The sequence below is a fragment of the Phyllobates terribilis genome, unplaced genomic scaffold, assembly GCF_046119375.1.
Source record: "Phyllobates terribilis strain yellow unplaced genomic scaffold, ASM4611937v1 Scaffold_9__5_contigs__length_417890890, whole genome shotgun sequence".
NCBI lineage: Eukaryota > Metazoa > Chordata > Amphibia > Anura > Dendrobatidae > Phyllobates > Phyllobates terribilis.
The window spans coordinates 174,743,952-174,759,528 of record NW_027362769.1 but is presented as its reverse complement, the minus strand read 5'-3'; the positions used below and the strand labels follow the sequence as shown (position 1 = coordinate 174,759,528).

Here is a 15,577-nt window from a genome sequence, read left to right as displayed (position 1 = left end):
AGTACATTATCCCATGCGTAGTGAATATTTGAGCCACGTGGTGACGCGCAGAAGGATCTGTGCTCCCAGCGATTATTCTGAACCTCGTCCTTGTGCCTCCTCCTACTGACCTCGAATCCTTGAAGGAATTCTGTAGTGATGAACCATGAATCATGTATCCGTGAGCAGCGAGCGCACAGGATATCTTCGTTACAATAAATCTCACTTATTTTGGCGCTTTATGATTCTTCCCGTTCGTGATGTTTTGCTTGTGACGATTTCTGGAACCGGAAAGACCTGTCGATCCGCTTCATTTGCTGCCTCTGATACCATAAATGTAGGGGAAATCCAGTAATTATTTCCCGGCGCATGTAACACTTTACACTGGAATTACGTAGGTTTCCAAAAATGAAGCGTTTACACAACATGAGATTAAAATTGGCCAGATTTAAAGGGCCAGGCAACATAGTATCAGCACTCTGTAATCATACAGCAGCGTTATGATACCATAGGGATCAATGGGGAGAAGGAAACTATTAGATTTTTATTACTCATCTCCTTGAGAAATGCAACTTGATAACGGGGAACAATAGCTGATCCTCCGAATATTGAAATGTCGCCTTTAAGGAATACGTATTCTTCTTTCTACTAAATTGTGATGAACCTGTAGCCGCCATCTTGGTAATGATAAATCATATCCAGGGATGGCCACACTTCAGCAGCCCCCACCCTTGGGACCTTCTGTTAAAACGTCAACTAGATAGTTTCCCCCCATCCAGGCTCCTGTAAGATAAGAAGCCTACTTAACACTTGAATGCTAGGAGCTTCAAAGACTTCGAGAGGAAACACAGCCAGCAGGGGGGGGTGCTTCGTCTATCTGTACCTGACCATTTGTCCCATAGGACTAGTTTCTTTGTCTGTCACAAGCATGGAGGCATAAGATATAGAAACATGAATAGTACACGCATGTTGCGTGGGATGGGCCAATAAAAAAATATCACGGCGTCCCGGAGCCATTGCGCACACAAGCCTCCGCGGTAGACGTTTGTACGTGCTCTGGAAGCCAAGATATAGCGCGGAGCCATTCCTGAGGACCGTATGGTATCATAATTGATATCAAAAGGTCGGTTACGGCGGCCCGAATCCATGGGAACCCCTGGGGGTATCATGAGACCATCCCAGAAGAAGTTATTGGGTTCCATAGAATTTGGGCTTCTGATCGAAGTTAGACCTGAGGGTGGAGACTGAGCCAGCTGACCTCACCAGCAGTGGGCGGGACGGGGCAGGTAAGATAGCAGGACAGACAAGAGACAAGTCAGTTTTTGACCCAAGAGTGGTGTGCTGAACATCTGAGCACCAGCTGAGGCCACCAAGGGGAGGAGCAGTTTGACCATGCGGGGGTAGGCCTCAGCCTGTAACAAAGAACCGTGCCTGCGACCGCAGAATCCTCTCCCTGCGTCACAAGAAAATCAAGAAACCGGTAACTGATATGCTGTGGTGATTCTGTGTGTTGTATTCCATTGTTGTATAGTTTAGCCTGACCTTATACCTGTGTATATTTAGTTGTATATCGTGTATCTAGTGTATTATTATAATCAATTACCTCAAGTAATTGTGGGCCTGCCTTTTATTCTGCATAACGAACGCACGTCCGTGTGAGCTCGGCTCAAGCCAAAAACGCTACCCAGGGTTGGTTCCTGACCCGATATAGGCCCATTCACGGACTGGGCGTATATCTAAAATAGGGACTGGTGGCAGCATACCAACTGGGGATTGGGGAAGGCTGGTAGTGACGGTCGGAGGTTCAGATATATATATTCCTGGCGCGGCCAAGGAAGATATATATACCGCCCTCACTACAGAGGGCCCCGATACCCAGTAGGTTACAGGACAGTCTCCCTGGCGACCGCTTATCCTAGGTGCAGTTCCTTGACTGACCTGAGGCTAAGAGGGCGCTAGCGAGTTGTGCTGTGTAGTGACGTTACGGTTTAGTGACGTTGAAGGGATAACACACTACCGTGTTCCCTGCGCTGGTTGCAGCTTCCTGGCACTACTTTCTCTAGGTGCAGTACCTTGACTGACCTGAGAGGTAAGGGGGCGCCAGAGAGCTGCACCCACCGGCCGGCTTTCATCACATTGGTGGCAGAGCGGTGGGATTGCAGAATAATAGTGTTGTGGGACCCCTACTCCCAGGCACTAAAGACTGCCAGTGGTAACTTCCACTGCTGGAGTCTTAAGGTCAGCCCAACGTTAGACGGTCAGGCTAAAAGTATAACAAGGTGTGTGCAAACTCAGGGTTGCAGCGGTGTCGGTTACCAAGATGGCAGACGGCACCAGGAGCAAGACCCTGCAGGAGTCTAATGCTACGGTCCGTGTGGCAGGAGGGGAGGACATTGTTACTCATGGCGAGGAGGAGTCCAGCCCGGGCACCTCAGGGAGCCAGTCCCCAGTATACGGTCCCGCAGTGGGCTGCCCACCACCTACCCAGCCCAGCCTGTCCAGATCACAAGCCCTTTTACAAGCGGCTATGGCAAGTCTCCAGTCTCATGGCGATGCCGTCTACAAAACCCTCCTGGCAGCATCAGAGAAGGCAGCGGAGGAGGAGCGCGAAGCTGCAGAGCGCCGGGAGGCTGCGGAGCGTGAAGCTGCAGAGCGCCGGGAGGCTGCGGAGCGTGCAGAGCGAGCTGCGGAGCGCCAGCACCAACTGGACCTGGCCCAGCGGGGGCTTCCGCTAGAGCAACCAACCCATCAGGAGACCAAGTCGTCCAAAGTCCGAGCTGAGGACTTCCCTCTACTGGAGAAGGATGGGGACCTGGACTCCTTTCTGGTGGCATTTGAACGGACCTGTCTTCAGCACCATCTGGCCCGGGATCAGTGGGCCAGATACCTGACCCCCCGTTTGAGGGGTAAGTCCCTGGATGCCTTGGGGGACTTACCTGCCGGGGAGGTACAGAACTACGACTGCATCAAGCGGGCCCTGATCCGGCAGTACAACCTCACTCCCGAGTCGTACCGCCAGAAGTTCCGGAGCCTGCTGCGTGGCCCCAAGGACACCTGGACCGATCATATGCGGGCGCTGTTGAGAGCCGCAGAGCACTGGACCTCGGGTCTAGCGCTTACTACCCGCCAGGAGGTCCAGGAACTGTTCGTCACGGAGCAGTTTTTGTGGAACTGCCCAGAGGACCTCCGACAGTTCCTCCGTGACCGAAAACCAACAGGGGCTTCTGCTACAGCCGCCCTGGCAGACGAGTATGCCAATAACAGGGCGCCTGAGCTGAAGAAGTCTGCCAGCAGCACCTGGAGAGGGGGTAAGCCCAGTCATGCCCCTGTTTCCCCGGCCCCTAGAACACAAGGGGTGTATCCCCCTGTTGCCCTCTCCAGGCAAGGACCAGACGTAAGACGTTGTCATCTATGCAACAAACCAGGACACTTTAGGGCTGAGTGTCCCCAGCGCCAAAAGACCCCATCCCAGTCCCAGAGAGCGCCCAATGTTTTGTGTGTGGGAGGGGGTGGTGGTAGGTCCCTGGACAACATCCAACCCGTCACCATAGGCCGTTCTGCGGTCATGGGACTGCGGGACACGGGCGCTGAACGAACACTGGTACGGCCTGAGGTGGTGTCCCCCCAGGACTTGGTACCAGGAAAGACTCTTTCCGTCTCCGGGGTTGGAGGCGTGGAGCCGGCACTTCCCGTTGCCATGGTGTATTTGGACTGGGGTGCCGGAAGGGGGATGCGGGAGGTGGGAGTAACGCCAAATATTCCCGCAAATGTTTTATTAGGGACCGACTTGGGGCGTCTAGTATCGCAGTATGTACCCTCTGAACCCCCAAGTTCGGCCCCCCAAGAGTGTATTGATTTGTCTGCTGCTAATGCCAACCATGTTGTATGTAGTGTGTGTCCTGCTGAGGAGGAGGGAGTGAAACCTGAGGGTAACACCTGCACAGACACAACACAAACAGGGTTAGTGAAAGCAGGTGGGGAGTGTGGGGATGCCCGCAGAGGTGCTCAGCCGGCGTGCCGTGACCTCTTGTCCTCCGGTGAGGGAGGGGGCGGGCAGGATTCTGTAGAGGGAAGCTCAGGGATGGAGAGGGGGGCAGCTACCGGCAGTGTAGGGCTCCCAGGGGTATCCAGGCTGCTGAGTATAGGCCCACTGCAGGGGGAGGAACAGGCCATGGGAGGTGGGGGTGTCCCAAGAGAGGAGCCGCCAGGTAAGACCCCAGGGCAGGAGTTCCCCACATCCGAGATGTCCAAAGGCCTAGGAAGCCTGCCTGATCGGGCGGCTTGGTCAGAAACAGAGGGGAAGCAGGCACTACCCACGGTCACAGCGGTCATAGCCGCTGTCACCAGGAGTGGGAGCGCCGGAGCCCAAGGAGCCTTGCAGAGGTCCGACGGCTTCCCCACTTCTGACCAAGTGTCTGCCGGGTCAGACAGCGGCCAGGTGACATGCCCGGAGGGGCTGACAGAGGATGTGGCAGTTTCGTCGATTCTGGCCACATCAAGTCAGGAATTTCAGGCTGCATTGGAAGCAGACGACAGCCTGAAAGCTCTCAAGGAACAGGCGGCACAGCCTCCCATGGAGTCAGACTGCGAGCGTGTGGTCTGGGACCAGGGACGGCTGTACCGGGTAACGGTCCAGCAGGGTTCACCGGAGGCGTGGCCCAGGGACCGACAGTTAGTGGTACCCTATCCGTTCAGGGCGGAATTGTTGCGGATCGCACACGAGATTCCGATGGCCGGACACCTAGGGATCGCTAAAACCAAGGCCAGGATAGCTCAGCATTTCTACTGGCCTGGGATGGGAGCCGCGGTGGGTGCCTACTGCCGTTCGTGTGACACCTGTCAGAGGGTGGGGAAGGCGGGGCCGCGCCCCAAAGCCCCACTGGTAACTCTGCCAATCATCGAAGAGTCTTTCTCGAGGGTCGCTGTGGATCTTATTGGACCTCTGTCCACTCCCAGCCACTCCGGGAAATGCTTCATACTCACGGTAGTGGACTATGCCACCCGGTACCCGGAAGCGGTAGCTTTGTCGTCCATTCGGGCCGACAAGGTGGCTGCCGCCTTACTGGAGATCTTCTCCAGAGTGGGTTTCCCCCAAGAAATGCTCACCGACCGAGGGACCCAGTTCATGTCGCGGCTGATGGAGTCCCTCTGTAAGCAAATGCAGGTGCAACATCTGGTGGCCAGCCCGTATCACCCACAGACTAATGGCCTGTGTGAGCGGTTCAATGGCACCTTAAAGCAGATGCTTAAGATGTTGGTCGACTCCCACGGGAGAGACTGGGAGCGTTACCTCCCACACCTCCTATTTGCTTACCGGGAGGTTCCGCAGGCCTCAACGGGGTTCTCCCCCTTTGAGCTCCTGTACGGGCGACGGGTACGGGGCCCCCTGGCTCTGGTGAAGGAAGCATGGGAAGGGGATTTGGCCACCCCCGAGGTGTCGGTCATCGAGTATGTCGTGCGCCACCGGGACAGGATGATGGCCTTGGCAAAGCTGGTGCAGGACAATATGGCCCAGGCCCAGGCCGACCAGAAGCGGTGGTACGACCAGAATGCTTGTGAGAGGACCTACCAGGTGGGTCAAAAGGTGTGGGTACTGGTCCCCGTACCACAGAACAAGCTTCAGGCAGCCTGGGAAGGTCCCTACTTCGTGCACCAGAAACTCAATGCCGTCACCTATCTGGTCACCCTGGATCACGCCCGTGGAAGGAGGAAGGCCTTCCACGTGAACATGATGAAGGCTCATCATGAGCGGGAAGCGACTGCCCACCCAGTGTGCAACCTTCCCGAGGAAGGAGAGGTAGAAACCCTCCTGGATCTGCTCACCCAAGCCAAGGCGGGTGGGTCCATCGAGGATGTGGGGGTTGGCCACCAGCTCACGGAGGACCAACGGTCCCAGCTGGGGACCGCCCTGCACCCCTTCCGGGGGCTGTTCAGCAGCCTGCCCGGAAGGACTGAGATGGCTGTCCATGATGTGGACACTGGCGATCACCCGCCGATCCGGCGTTCAGCATATCGGGTCTCTTTCGAGGTGCAGGGAAACATGCGCCAAGAGATAGACGAGATGCTGAAGCTGGGGGTGATCCAGGCATCCAGCAGCGCGTGGGCCTCGCCTGTAGTCCTCGTACCAAAGAAGGACCGAACTACACGGTTCTGCGTGGACTACCGGGGGCTCAACGCTGTAACGGCCACCGATGCGTTCCCCATACCACGCATCGATGACCTGCTCGATCGGATGGCCGGGGCTAAGTACCTGACCATCATGGATCTGAGCCGGGGGTACTGGCAGATTCCTCTGACCCCCGCGGCAAGGGAACGCTCTGCCTTTATCACCCCTTTTGGACTGTACGAGTCCACAGTGATGCCATTCGGCATGAAGAATGCCCCTGCCACTTTTCAGCGGATGGTCAATACGCTGCTTGAGGGACTTGAAGGGTACGCGGCTGCGTACTTGGACGATATTGCAGTCTTCAGTCCCACTTGGGAGGATCACCTAGAGCACCTGCGGCAGGTGCTCGGTCGGATCCACCGGGCAGGCTTGACCATCAAGCCGGAAAAGTGCCAGCTGGGCATGAGTGAGGTCCTCTACCTGGGTCACCGGGTAGGCGGGGGGGTTCTGAAGCCAGAACCTGGGAAAGTGGATGCCATCGCATCCTGGCCCACTCCTAGGACCAAAAAGCAGGTGATGTCCTTCTTGGGGACCGCCGGGTACTATAGGAGGTTCGTCCCTCACTATAGCACCCTGGCCAAGCCCCTGACGGACCTCACCAAGAAGAAGCTGCCCGTCGCAGTCGACTGGACAGTCGCCTGCGAGACAGCTTTCGGGGCACTCAAAGCTGCCCTAAGTAGCTCCCCTGTACTGCAAGCTGCTGACTTCGACCGGCCGTTTGTGGTACAGACCGACGCCAGTGACTTTGGCCTCGGTGCTGTGCTAAGTCAGGTCAACACGACAGGCCAGGAACATCCTGTCTTGTACCTGAGCAGGAAGCTACTGCCCCGGGAGGTGGCTTACTCCACGGTGGAAAAAGAATGCCTGGCAATTGTATGGGCCCTGCAGCGTCTGCAGCCCTACTTGTACGGGAGCCATTTCACCGTGGAGACGGACCACAACCCAATCAGCTGGTTACACACGGTCTCTGGGTCGAATGGCAGGTTGCTACGCTGGAGCCTCGCTCTCCAGCAGTACCACTTCTCCATTCGCCACAGAAGAGGCCGTGACCACGGTAACGCTGACGGGTTATCCCGGCAAGGGGAGGGTGCAGAAGGACGCACGGGGGAACACAGGAATGTGCTACCCCCTCGCGCCCTCGTATAGGGGGAGGTGTGATGAACCTGTAGCCGCCATCTTGGTAATGATAAATCATATCCAGGGATGGCCACACTTCAGCAGCCCCCACCCTTGGGACCTTCTGTTAAAACGTCAACTAGATAGTTTCCCCCCATCCAGGCTCCTGTAAGATAAGAAGCCTACTTAACACTTGAATGCTAGGAGCTTCAAAGACTTCGAGAGGAAACACAGCCAGCAGGGGGGGGTGCTTCGTCTATCTGTACCTGACCATTTGTCCCATAGGACTAGTTTCTTTGTCTGTCACAAGCATGGAGGCATAAGATATAGAAACATGAATAGTACACGCATGTTGCGTGGGATGGGCCAATAAAAAAATATCACGGCGTCCCGGAGCCATTGCGCACACAAGCCTCCGCGGTAGACGTTTGTACGTGCTCTGGAAGCCAAGATATAGCGCGGAGCCATTCCTGAGGACCGTATGGTATCATAATTGATATCAAAAGGTCGGTTACGGCGGCCCGAATCCATGGGAACCCCTGGGGGTATCATGAGACCATCCCAGAAGAAGTTATTGGGTTCCATAGAATTTGGGCTTCTGATCGAAGTTAGACCTGAGGGTGGAGACTGAGCCAGCTGACCTCACCAGCAGTGGGCGGGACGGGGCAGGTAAGATAGCAGGACAGACAAGAGACAAGTCAGTTTTTGACCCAAGAGTGGTGTGCTGAACATCTGAGCACCAGCTGAGGCCACCAAGGGGAGGAGCAGTTTGACCATGCGGGGGTAGGCCTCAGCCTGTAACAAAGAACCGTGCCTGCGACCGCAGAATCCTCTCCCTGCGTCACAAGAAAATCAAGAAACCGGTAACTGATATGCTGTGGTGATTCTGTGTGTTGTATTCCATTGTTGTATAGTTTAGCCTGACCTTATACCTGTGTATATTTAGTTGTATATCGTGTATCTAGTGTATTATTATAATCAATTACCTCAAGTAATTGTGGGCCTGCCTTTTATTCTGCATAACGAACGCACGTCCGTGTGAGCTCGGCTCAAGCCAAAAACGCTACCCAGGGTTGGTTCCTGACCCGATATAGGCCCATTCACGGACTGGGCGTATATCTAAAATAGGGACTGGTGGCAGCATACCAACTGGGGATTGGGGAAGGCTGGTAGTGACGGTCGGAGGTTCAGATATATATATTCCTGGCGCGGCCAAGGAAGATATATATACCGCCCTCACTACAGAGGGCCCCGATACCCAGTAGGTTACAGGACAGTCTCCCTGGCGACCGCTTATCCTAGGTGCAGTTCCTTGACTGACCTGAGGCTAAGAGGGCGCTAGCGAGTTGTGCTGTGTAGTGACGTTACGGTTTAGTGACGTTGAAGGGATAACACACTACCGTGTTCCCTGCGCTGGTTGCAGCTTCCTGGCACTACTTTCTCTAGGTGCAGTACCTTGACTGACCTGAGAGGTAAGGGGGCGCCAGAGAGCTGCACCCACCGGCCGGCTTTCATCACATAAATAATTTGCTCTTTCTTACTTTTTATTTTAGGGATCACAGCGGGGGCAATAAAGCCCTGAAGAAGCTGTACAAGTCCTGCCGAGTGTACGGGAATTCCTGCGATGACATTCCAGAACTAACACAGTACGGATTGTTTTTTTGGAGCTTTTTATGGATATGATAGAATTAGTCAGATCTTTAAAAAAATAAGAGACAATGGATATTAAAGGGATTTTAAAAGGGGTATTCCTATCGTATATAAGGTAGAATTTGCCCTGACTCCATAATGAGTTGGGTTTTCACCTCTGGGACTCCCACCCATCTTGAGATGGGGCCACACTGTACTGCGGCATTATCGGGGTGCCGGAAAGGTAACTGCAGCATAGGTCTGTTCTTCACAGCCATGTGGCCGGGGAGCCAGACAAACAATGAAGCGGCCACACTGTTGCATCAGAGGTCAGACCAACCATCAGAAAGTGGGTTGGGAATAATGATGCTTGCATTCTTCATTTTTTGCGCTCCCGATTTTTTTCTTCCAAGAGTCATAACCTTTTTAATGTTCCCATACATAGCCTTATTAGGGCTTATTTTTTGCAGGGCGAGTTGTAGTTTTGGATGACCCCATTCTTTTTGCCATACAGTGGAGTGAAAAAAGGAAAAAAATGTCAATTATGGGGAAATAATTAAAGAGAAAAAAAAAGCAATTTCACAATTTTTTTTTCCCTTCCCTTACGGCTTTAAGTGTGCAGTAAAAATAACCTGAAAACACAATTCTCCAGGACAGTGCAGTTTTGGCAATACCAAAGGGTTTTTTTTCACTGTTTTACTCAGTTTTTATTACATTTATTTAAGAAAGTGCCGCAACTGAAAACACTAAAATTCTACTATTTTAATTTCTTTATGGTGTGTACGGTAGGGTTAGTTTAATTTTATATTTTGTTGGATTGTTCTTTTATGGATGTGGCGATACCAAATATTCTGCTTCCTTTTTTTATCATTATTACTTTTTTGTTTGGGAAATGCCAGGTGATTATAATCTTATAATAAAAAAAAATCGTAAAAAATATATCCCTGCTTTTTTTACTTAACAGTCTCTGCAGCTAGAGGCGAGTGTTGGCTTTATAACACAGCAGGGGCTTCCATGTATGGCGTGGGATCAGCGCGCGAGATTTTCCATACATTCGCACCCACTTCTGACATTTACATAACACATTGTTAAGGGATTAAAGTGGTGTTCCTGACTTAGGCATCTATCCATAATACATTTAAAAAATACCCGTCAAGAATACACAGCCGGGGGTGGAGGGCTTCACGCAGATCCCACCACTGTCACCACTTTATCAAGGGAACGCAACTCTGCAGCCTCCACTCGTCAGGGCAATTACACAATTGAGTAATGAGTGATGGACGAGGCCACGGCTGCTTCCACTACTAGGCCGGTTATTGGGAAACTCACAGTGAGCATATGGTAAATACACCTCCGATTCCAACACATAATATAAATATATATATATATATATATATATATATATATATATATATATATATATATATATATATATATATATATATATATATATATATAATATGGTATTTATACCCCAGTACGGTCCTTGCCAAATCCACAATAACAAAAGAACTACTAGCTGCCATCACCAATCATTTATTCAGGCCGATTGGACATCGGGTACAGGTTACCTGGCTTCAAGGGTGCGGTTCACAGAGCAAAAAGAACAGATCTATTAAATTGTATATATTTAATCCAGAAAGATAGGCAGTATCTATGAAAAAGATGCAAAATGGGAGCAAAACAATATAGTATATACAATTACGTGGGATAAAAAGGAATAATGAAAGAAAATTACTAAACCTGATGTCACGGAAATGGCTCAGAGCTTAGTTGATGGAAGCACTCCGATTGGAAGATGCAGCTTTCTGTGGTTTTGTCAGTTTTCCAAATACTGACCAATGACCCAAACCCAAATTCTGCTTTTTATTACCTCAAGGCTACGCCCACACACTTCCACTTGATGCGCTCATGTGTGGACTGATTGTGGGATGTGGTGCAGCCCTTCAGAATTTTGAGATCCCCCAACTTACAAGATATCTTCGCCCCTGGACGTTCCAGGCAGTAGATATTGTCGTCATATATTTTTTATTGTGATTTTACCTTGTACATATAGATCAAACATGAGCTGGATGGCATCATCTATCGGACCGTTATTGAGTTAGAGGCATTAGAATGGCCCCACAGTGATGTGAGTGAATGTATAATGTTCGCCCCTTCTCCACAACACCGAAAATACATCTCCCATAAATATCGGATCGATGCAAACCCCAATATTCCTATCTGGACCCCGGAGATGGGCAATTTTTCAGTTTTCCTTTTGAAGAGAAAAAAGGTTACATCTGAAGGAGTTCACTTTTCCTCCTCTCTGCAACTGTCATTTTCCCTAGCAGATATCCCGTTTTAATCACCTGTACACAACAGGAGGTCCCAGCTGCAAAGGGGATGGGGTGTTGGCTCTCTAGCTATAATTAGTCCTACTTCAAGGGAGGTTGGAGTGTCAGCTCTTCTTCAGTTATAAGTAATTTTCGCTTCCTCCCATATGTTCCATGTGAGGGGGACATGTCCCCTCGCTGGAGATGTTATGGATTTTTTAAATTTTTCACTATAACAATACCCCTTTAAATCGTTGTACATCAGAGATATACAGGTTTTTTTTTAAAGGGGGGGTATACAGTAATTAGTCTGTAATCTGCATGATTGAGTGTTGGGGACCATAGTTTCAAATTTGTACATTTACTTGTTACTATAGAACAAGATGGCGTCCATCTTGTTTGCCATTCATCTTTCTCAGTAACAGAAAATCCATCAGAGGCTTAGCTCAGTGTGGTTGCCCATAGTAACCAATCACAGTGCAGGTTTTATATTTCCACAGCAGTTAAAGGCATGTTAGCTGTGCTCTGATTGGTTGCTATGAGGCAACTTTGATAAATCCACTCCACTCTCAATTTTGTATGAAAATGGTTAAAAAAAAAAAAATAAGTGCACCTGAACAGTGTTGGTGTAAAAAATGAACAATTTACCTCGGCAGATTTTAAAAAAAGTGTCTAAAAAGAACTGTCTTTATTGTTCATAGCAACCAATCACAGCGCAGCTTTCATTCTACCAGATCAGAATAAAAAATGAAAGCTGCGCTCTGACTGGTTGCTATGGACAACAGAGACAGGACCCTGACGATAAATGAGGCCTACTGTGTTTTGTAGTAATAAATTTGGGAGGTTGGCGCCAATCTTTGAATCCATGCATCGTGTTCTGTGATTTCTCAGATTGTATTTCCCTTGTGGACGCCGACACATTGTGACTTTTCCCCTATTTTTCCTCCCAGTCCTCTATCTGACAGGGACCAGCTGGCGGTCGGGCGACTGCAGTTTCAGGCGTTCTTCACGCCGGGTCACACCGTGGGTCACATGATTTACGTGCTGGATGGGAAATCTGGAGACGGACCGGACTGTCTGTTCTCTGGGGACCTCCTCTTCCTCGCCGGCTGTGGTAAGCTCAGGCCATAGCATTGTTGTTGCAAAGAGGTTCTGCAGTAGCAGCGGTAGAGTGGTATGAACCTAGCGTGGATGTGGAATGATTTAGTCATAAGAGTAGAACGGAGAGGAGACATGCAGGATGATGACCGCGCTCCTTATTAATGGCGGTTATTGCACATACACAGTCAGCCCTTGATAATGCGGCTCTGGTTTCCTGTACACGGAAGCTTGGCCGCTCTCCAGCGCTTTTCTTCTTCTGCCGTCTTCACCACCATCCATGCCAGCGTAATCTGATTACTGGGTTCGGAGATGCAGAGGAGCGGTAATCCCTCCGTGGCTTTATAATCCAGATTTAGTGTTCTGATTCCAAGTTACATCTTATGCTCTAGTCACTTCCAAAGCTGCAATAAAAAAAAAAAATAAAGGAACTCGGAACTAGTAAAAACATGGCTACTTTTTTTTTTTTTATGTCCGTAGGATGTGTCTCTCCATTGTAGTAAACACAAGCGACATGCATTACCGCAAGCAACCTGAGAACCAGAGTGGTGCTATTTTTGAAGAAAGGCATCCATGTTTTTCTAATTCTAGAAAATGCCTATAACTGGTTAATGATCTATGACATACATTTTTTTATTACTCGTTGCTAAGGAAATATGAAGTCGGCTCAGGAGCTGCGCCTGCACCACAGCAGGCAGATGCCGGATGTGGCACACAGCCGGCATCTGCCCCGTAACTGCAGCAACTGGAGCGCACTCCAATTACTTCATTTTAATAATTCCCTGATATCAGCATTCATATGACGTCTGTGTCGGTACGTGTGCATCAGCTAACGTTGGCTCCCCAGGACACGATCGCAGGGAGCGGATATGTTTTATATAAAAGTTTATATCGCCCCCTTTTTCCCCTTCAAATATAATGTAAATTAATTATTTTTGGTATCATGTCCAAAAAAAGTCATAATGTAAAGTTATTTAAACCTACAATAAACACTGAAAATAAAATTCTGAACCCCAGAATTGCCATTTTTCAATTTCTGCGTACTCCCTCCCATCTAAAAATTCAATCAAAATCCCCAAAATTATATCAATAAAAACATCATCTCAAGGCTCAAAAAATTGGCGCCCACACGGCTCTATTGATGGAAAAATAGAAAAGTTTTGCGTCTGAGAAAATGCTAATTTTTTTTGTTACAAATTTTTTTATTTTTTTTATTTTGATTGACTGGATAGAGATTATTTTCTGTCTTGTATATCACTTTCTTTTATATAAAGCAGTTGTTCAGGGCCCTTCCCTTAGTTTATCCACAATAGGTTCCTGATTATTCATTTTTGGTTGATTCTTTGTAGTTTATCACTGTTCTGTCTGCTGGAATGATAATTGTGCCTCCGTGCGCTGACTTCCTGCTGAGCTTTGGGCAGCAGCCAAATAATCGGAATCTGCATAGCTGCAGTGTAAATCATGGAGGAGAGACCAAACAGCAGCCTGAGTTTCTGATTGATTTTAGACCATGAATATTACCTGGAGAAATGCTTTCCTGCTATTTTTTTATAGTCCGGGATGCGGGGGGCGTTCCTTTGTGAAGTTTCAGCTCGTTCTGATTTATACTAGGCATAAATCCTAATCCCTTCCTTCCCTGGGGCTGAGATTGACGAGGGCTTTAATTCCTCTTGACACTGGCGCAGCTGCTGCTCTCTGGTTATAAAGAAGCCTCTTCTCAACATCGGTTCTTCAGCCATCACTCTGCACTTATAAAGCTAGCCCATCTTAAAGGGGCAGTACCCTTTAAAGTCGCCAGCTACTAATAGAACAGCTGCATTATTAGAGGAGCATTCACACGTGCGGTTCTTGATGCAGTTTTTTGAGCCAAAGTCAGAAGTGGATCATAGTGACTATCTGTAATTACTGCCCCCCCCTTCCCCCGCCCCTCCAAAAAACAACAACAACCTGGATTAATGCATTAACGTGAAGCTATGGGTGGCTGGTACCTGACCTCGGGCTCTTAGAGACACCATGGAGGTCATTTTCTATGTGACGCGTTGCTTTCCTGGAATAACTATAATTCCCAGTGTAATGGTGTCGTCTGCAGTCAGACACCGCGGGCAGCCATTATGCACAGCAGCCCCCCGAAGCGCTGACTGTTCTGTTCCCCGTCATGCACCTGAGTTTTTTTGATCATTTTCATGAAGAGATAATTGGCTGTAGATTTAGTGAAAAAACATGGAATCCACGGCACCATCGATTCATCAGCCTGATGAGACCCGGGGAAGGTCAGGTGGTGGGGGATCAATAAAACCTTCGCTGTAGGATACGAGAACAAAACCCTGACAAATCCGCCATTTCCCGCCGTTGCCATGGAGCTGACCGATCCGTCCTGCTGAGCGCTGACCCAGCTATTGTCAGACCGGAGGGAACGTCTGCCTTCATGATATTATTGCAGAAAATGAAGAAAAGAGCTTCCCTCTATAATAAAAAATAAATAAAATCCCCAGAAGGATCCAGCATAGAGATCAGAAAAATGCAAGTGGGGTGAAATGGTAAAAGACAAAAATGCAAATCTGCCATTTTTAGAGGTTTTTTTTTGTGGAGCTGATTCAGTAAAAATTATCTGACAACATGATCCTCCAGGTCAGAACGATTCCAGCAACACCAAACTTGTATTGTCTTATTTTGGGGTTAAACAAAATTCAGAAATTTATAAGAAAATCTATATATATTTGCGTCGCCATGTTTCGAGAGCCATCATGTTTTATGTTTCCATCAATGGCACTGTGTGGTTGATTTTTGCATGGTGAGCTGTTGTTTTTATTGGTGTCATTTTTGGGTGAAATACGATCTTCTAAACGCGTCTTATTGCATTTTTTGCAAGAGGTGCTAGGACTGAAAAATAGGCAATTCTCGTGTGTGTTTTTTTTTTTGTTTTTACCCTATAGGTTAAATTCCTTTGTTTTCCTAGATCAGACTTTTGCAAAGGTGTGAGATGCCAAATATTTTTATTTTTTCCATTTTTGTTTAACTGTGGAAAAGAGGGGATGATTTAAATATATACAGTCATGGCCCAAAATGTTGGCACCCTTGAAATTGTTCCAGAAAATGAACTATTTCTCCCAGAAAATTATTGCAATGACACATGTTTTGTTATACACATGTTTATTTCCTTTTGTGTGTATTGGAACAACACAAGAAAACAGGAAAAAAGGCAAATTGGACATAATTTCACACACAAAAAACAAAAAATGGGTCGGACAAAATTGTTGGCACTTTTCCAAAATTG

The 15,577-nt window shown here is 49.0% G+C and overlaps 1 protein-coding gene across 2 annotated transcripts in view; it reads left to right on the top strand.

The window, feature by feature from the left end:
• LOC141161911 (probable hydrolase PNKD) overlaps nucleotides 1-15,577 on the top strand; it is an 86,167-nt gene that overhangs the window by 57,907 nt on the left and 12,683 nt on the right. For both annotated transcript variants that reach the window (XM_073647422.1, XM_073647423.1), the window contains exons 5-6: nucleotides 8,815-8,907; nucleotides 12,156-12,319. In XM_073647422.1, coding sequence (XP_073503523.1) covers nucleotides 8,815-8,907; nucleotides 12,156-12,319 — 257 coding nt within the window. The remainder of the gene's footprint in view (nucleotides 1-8,814; nucleotides 8,908-12,155; nucleotides 12,320-15,577) is intronic.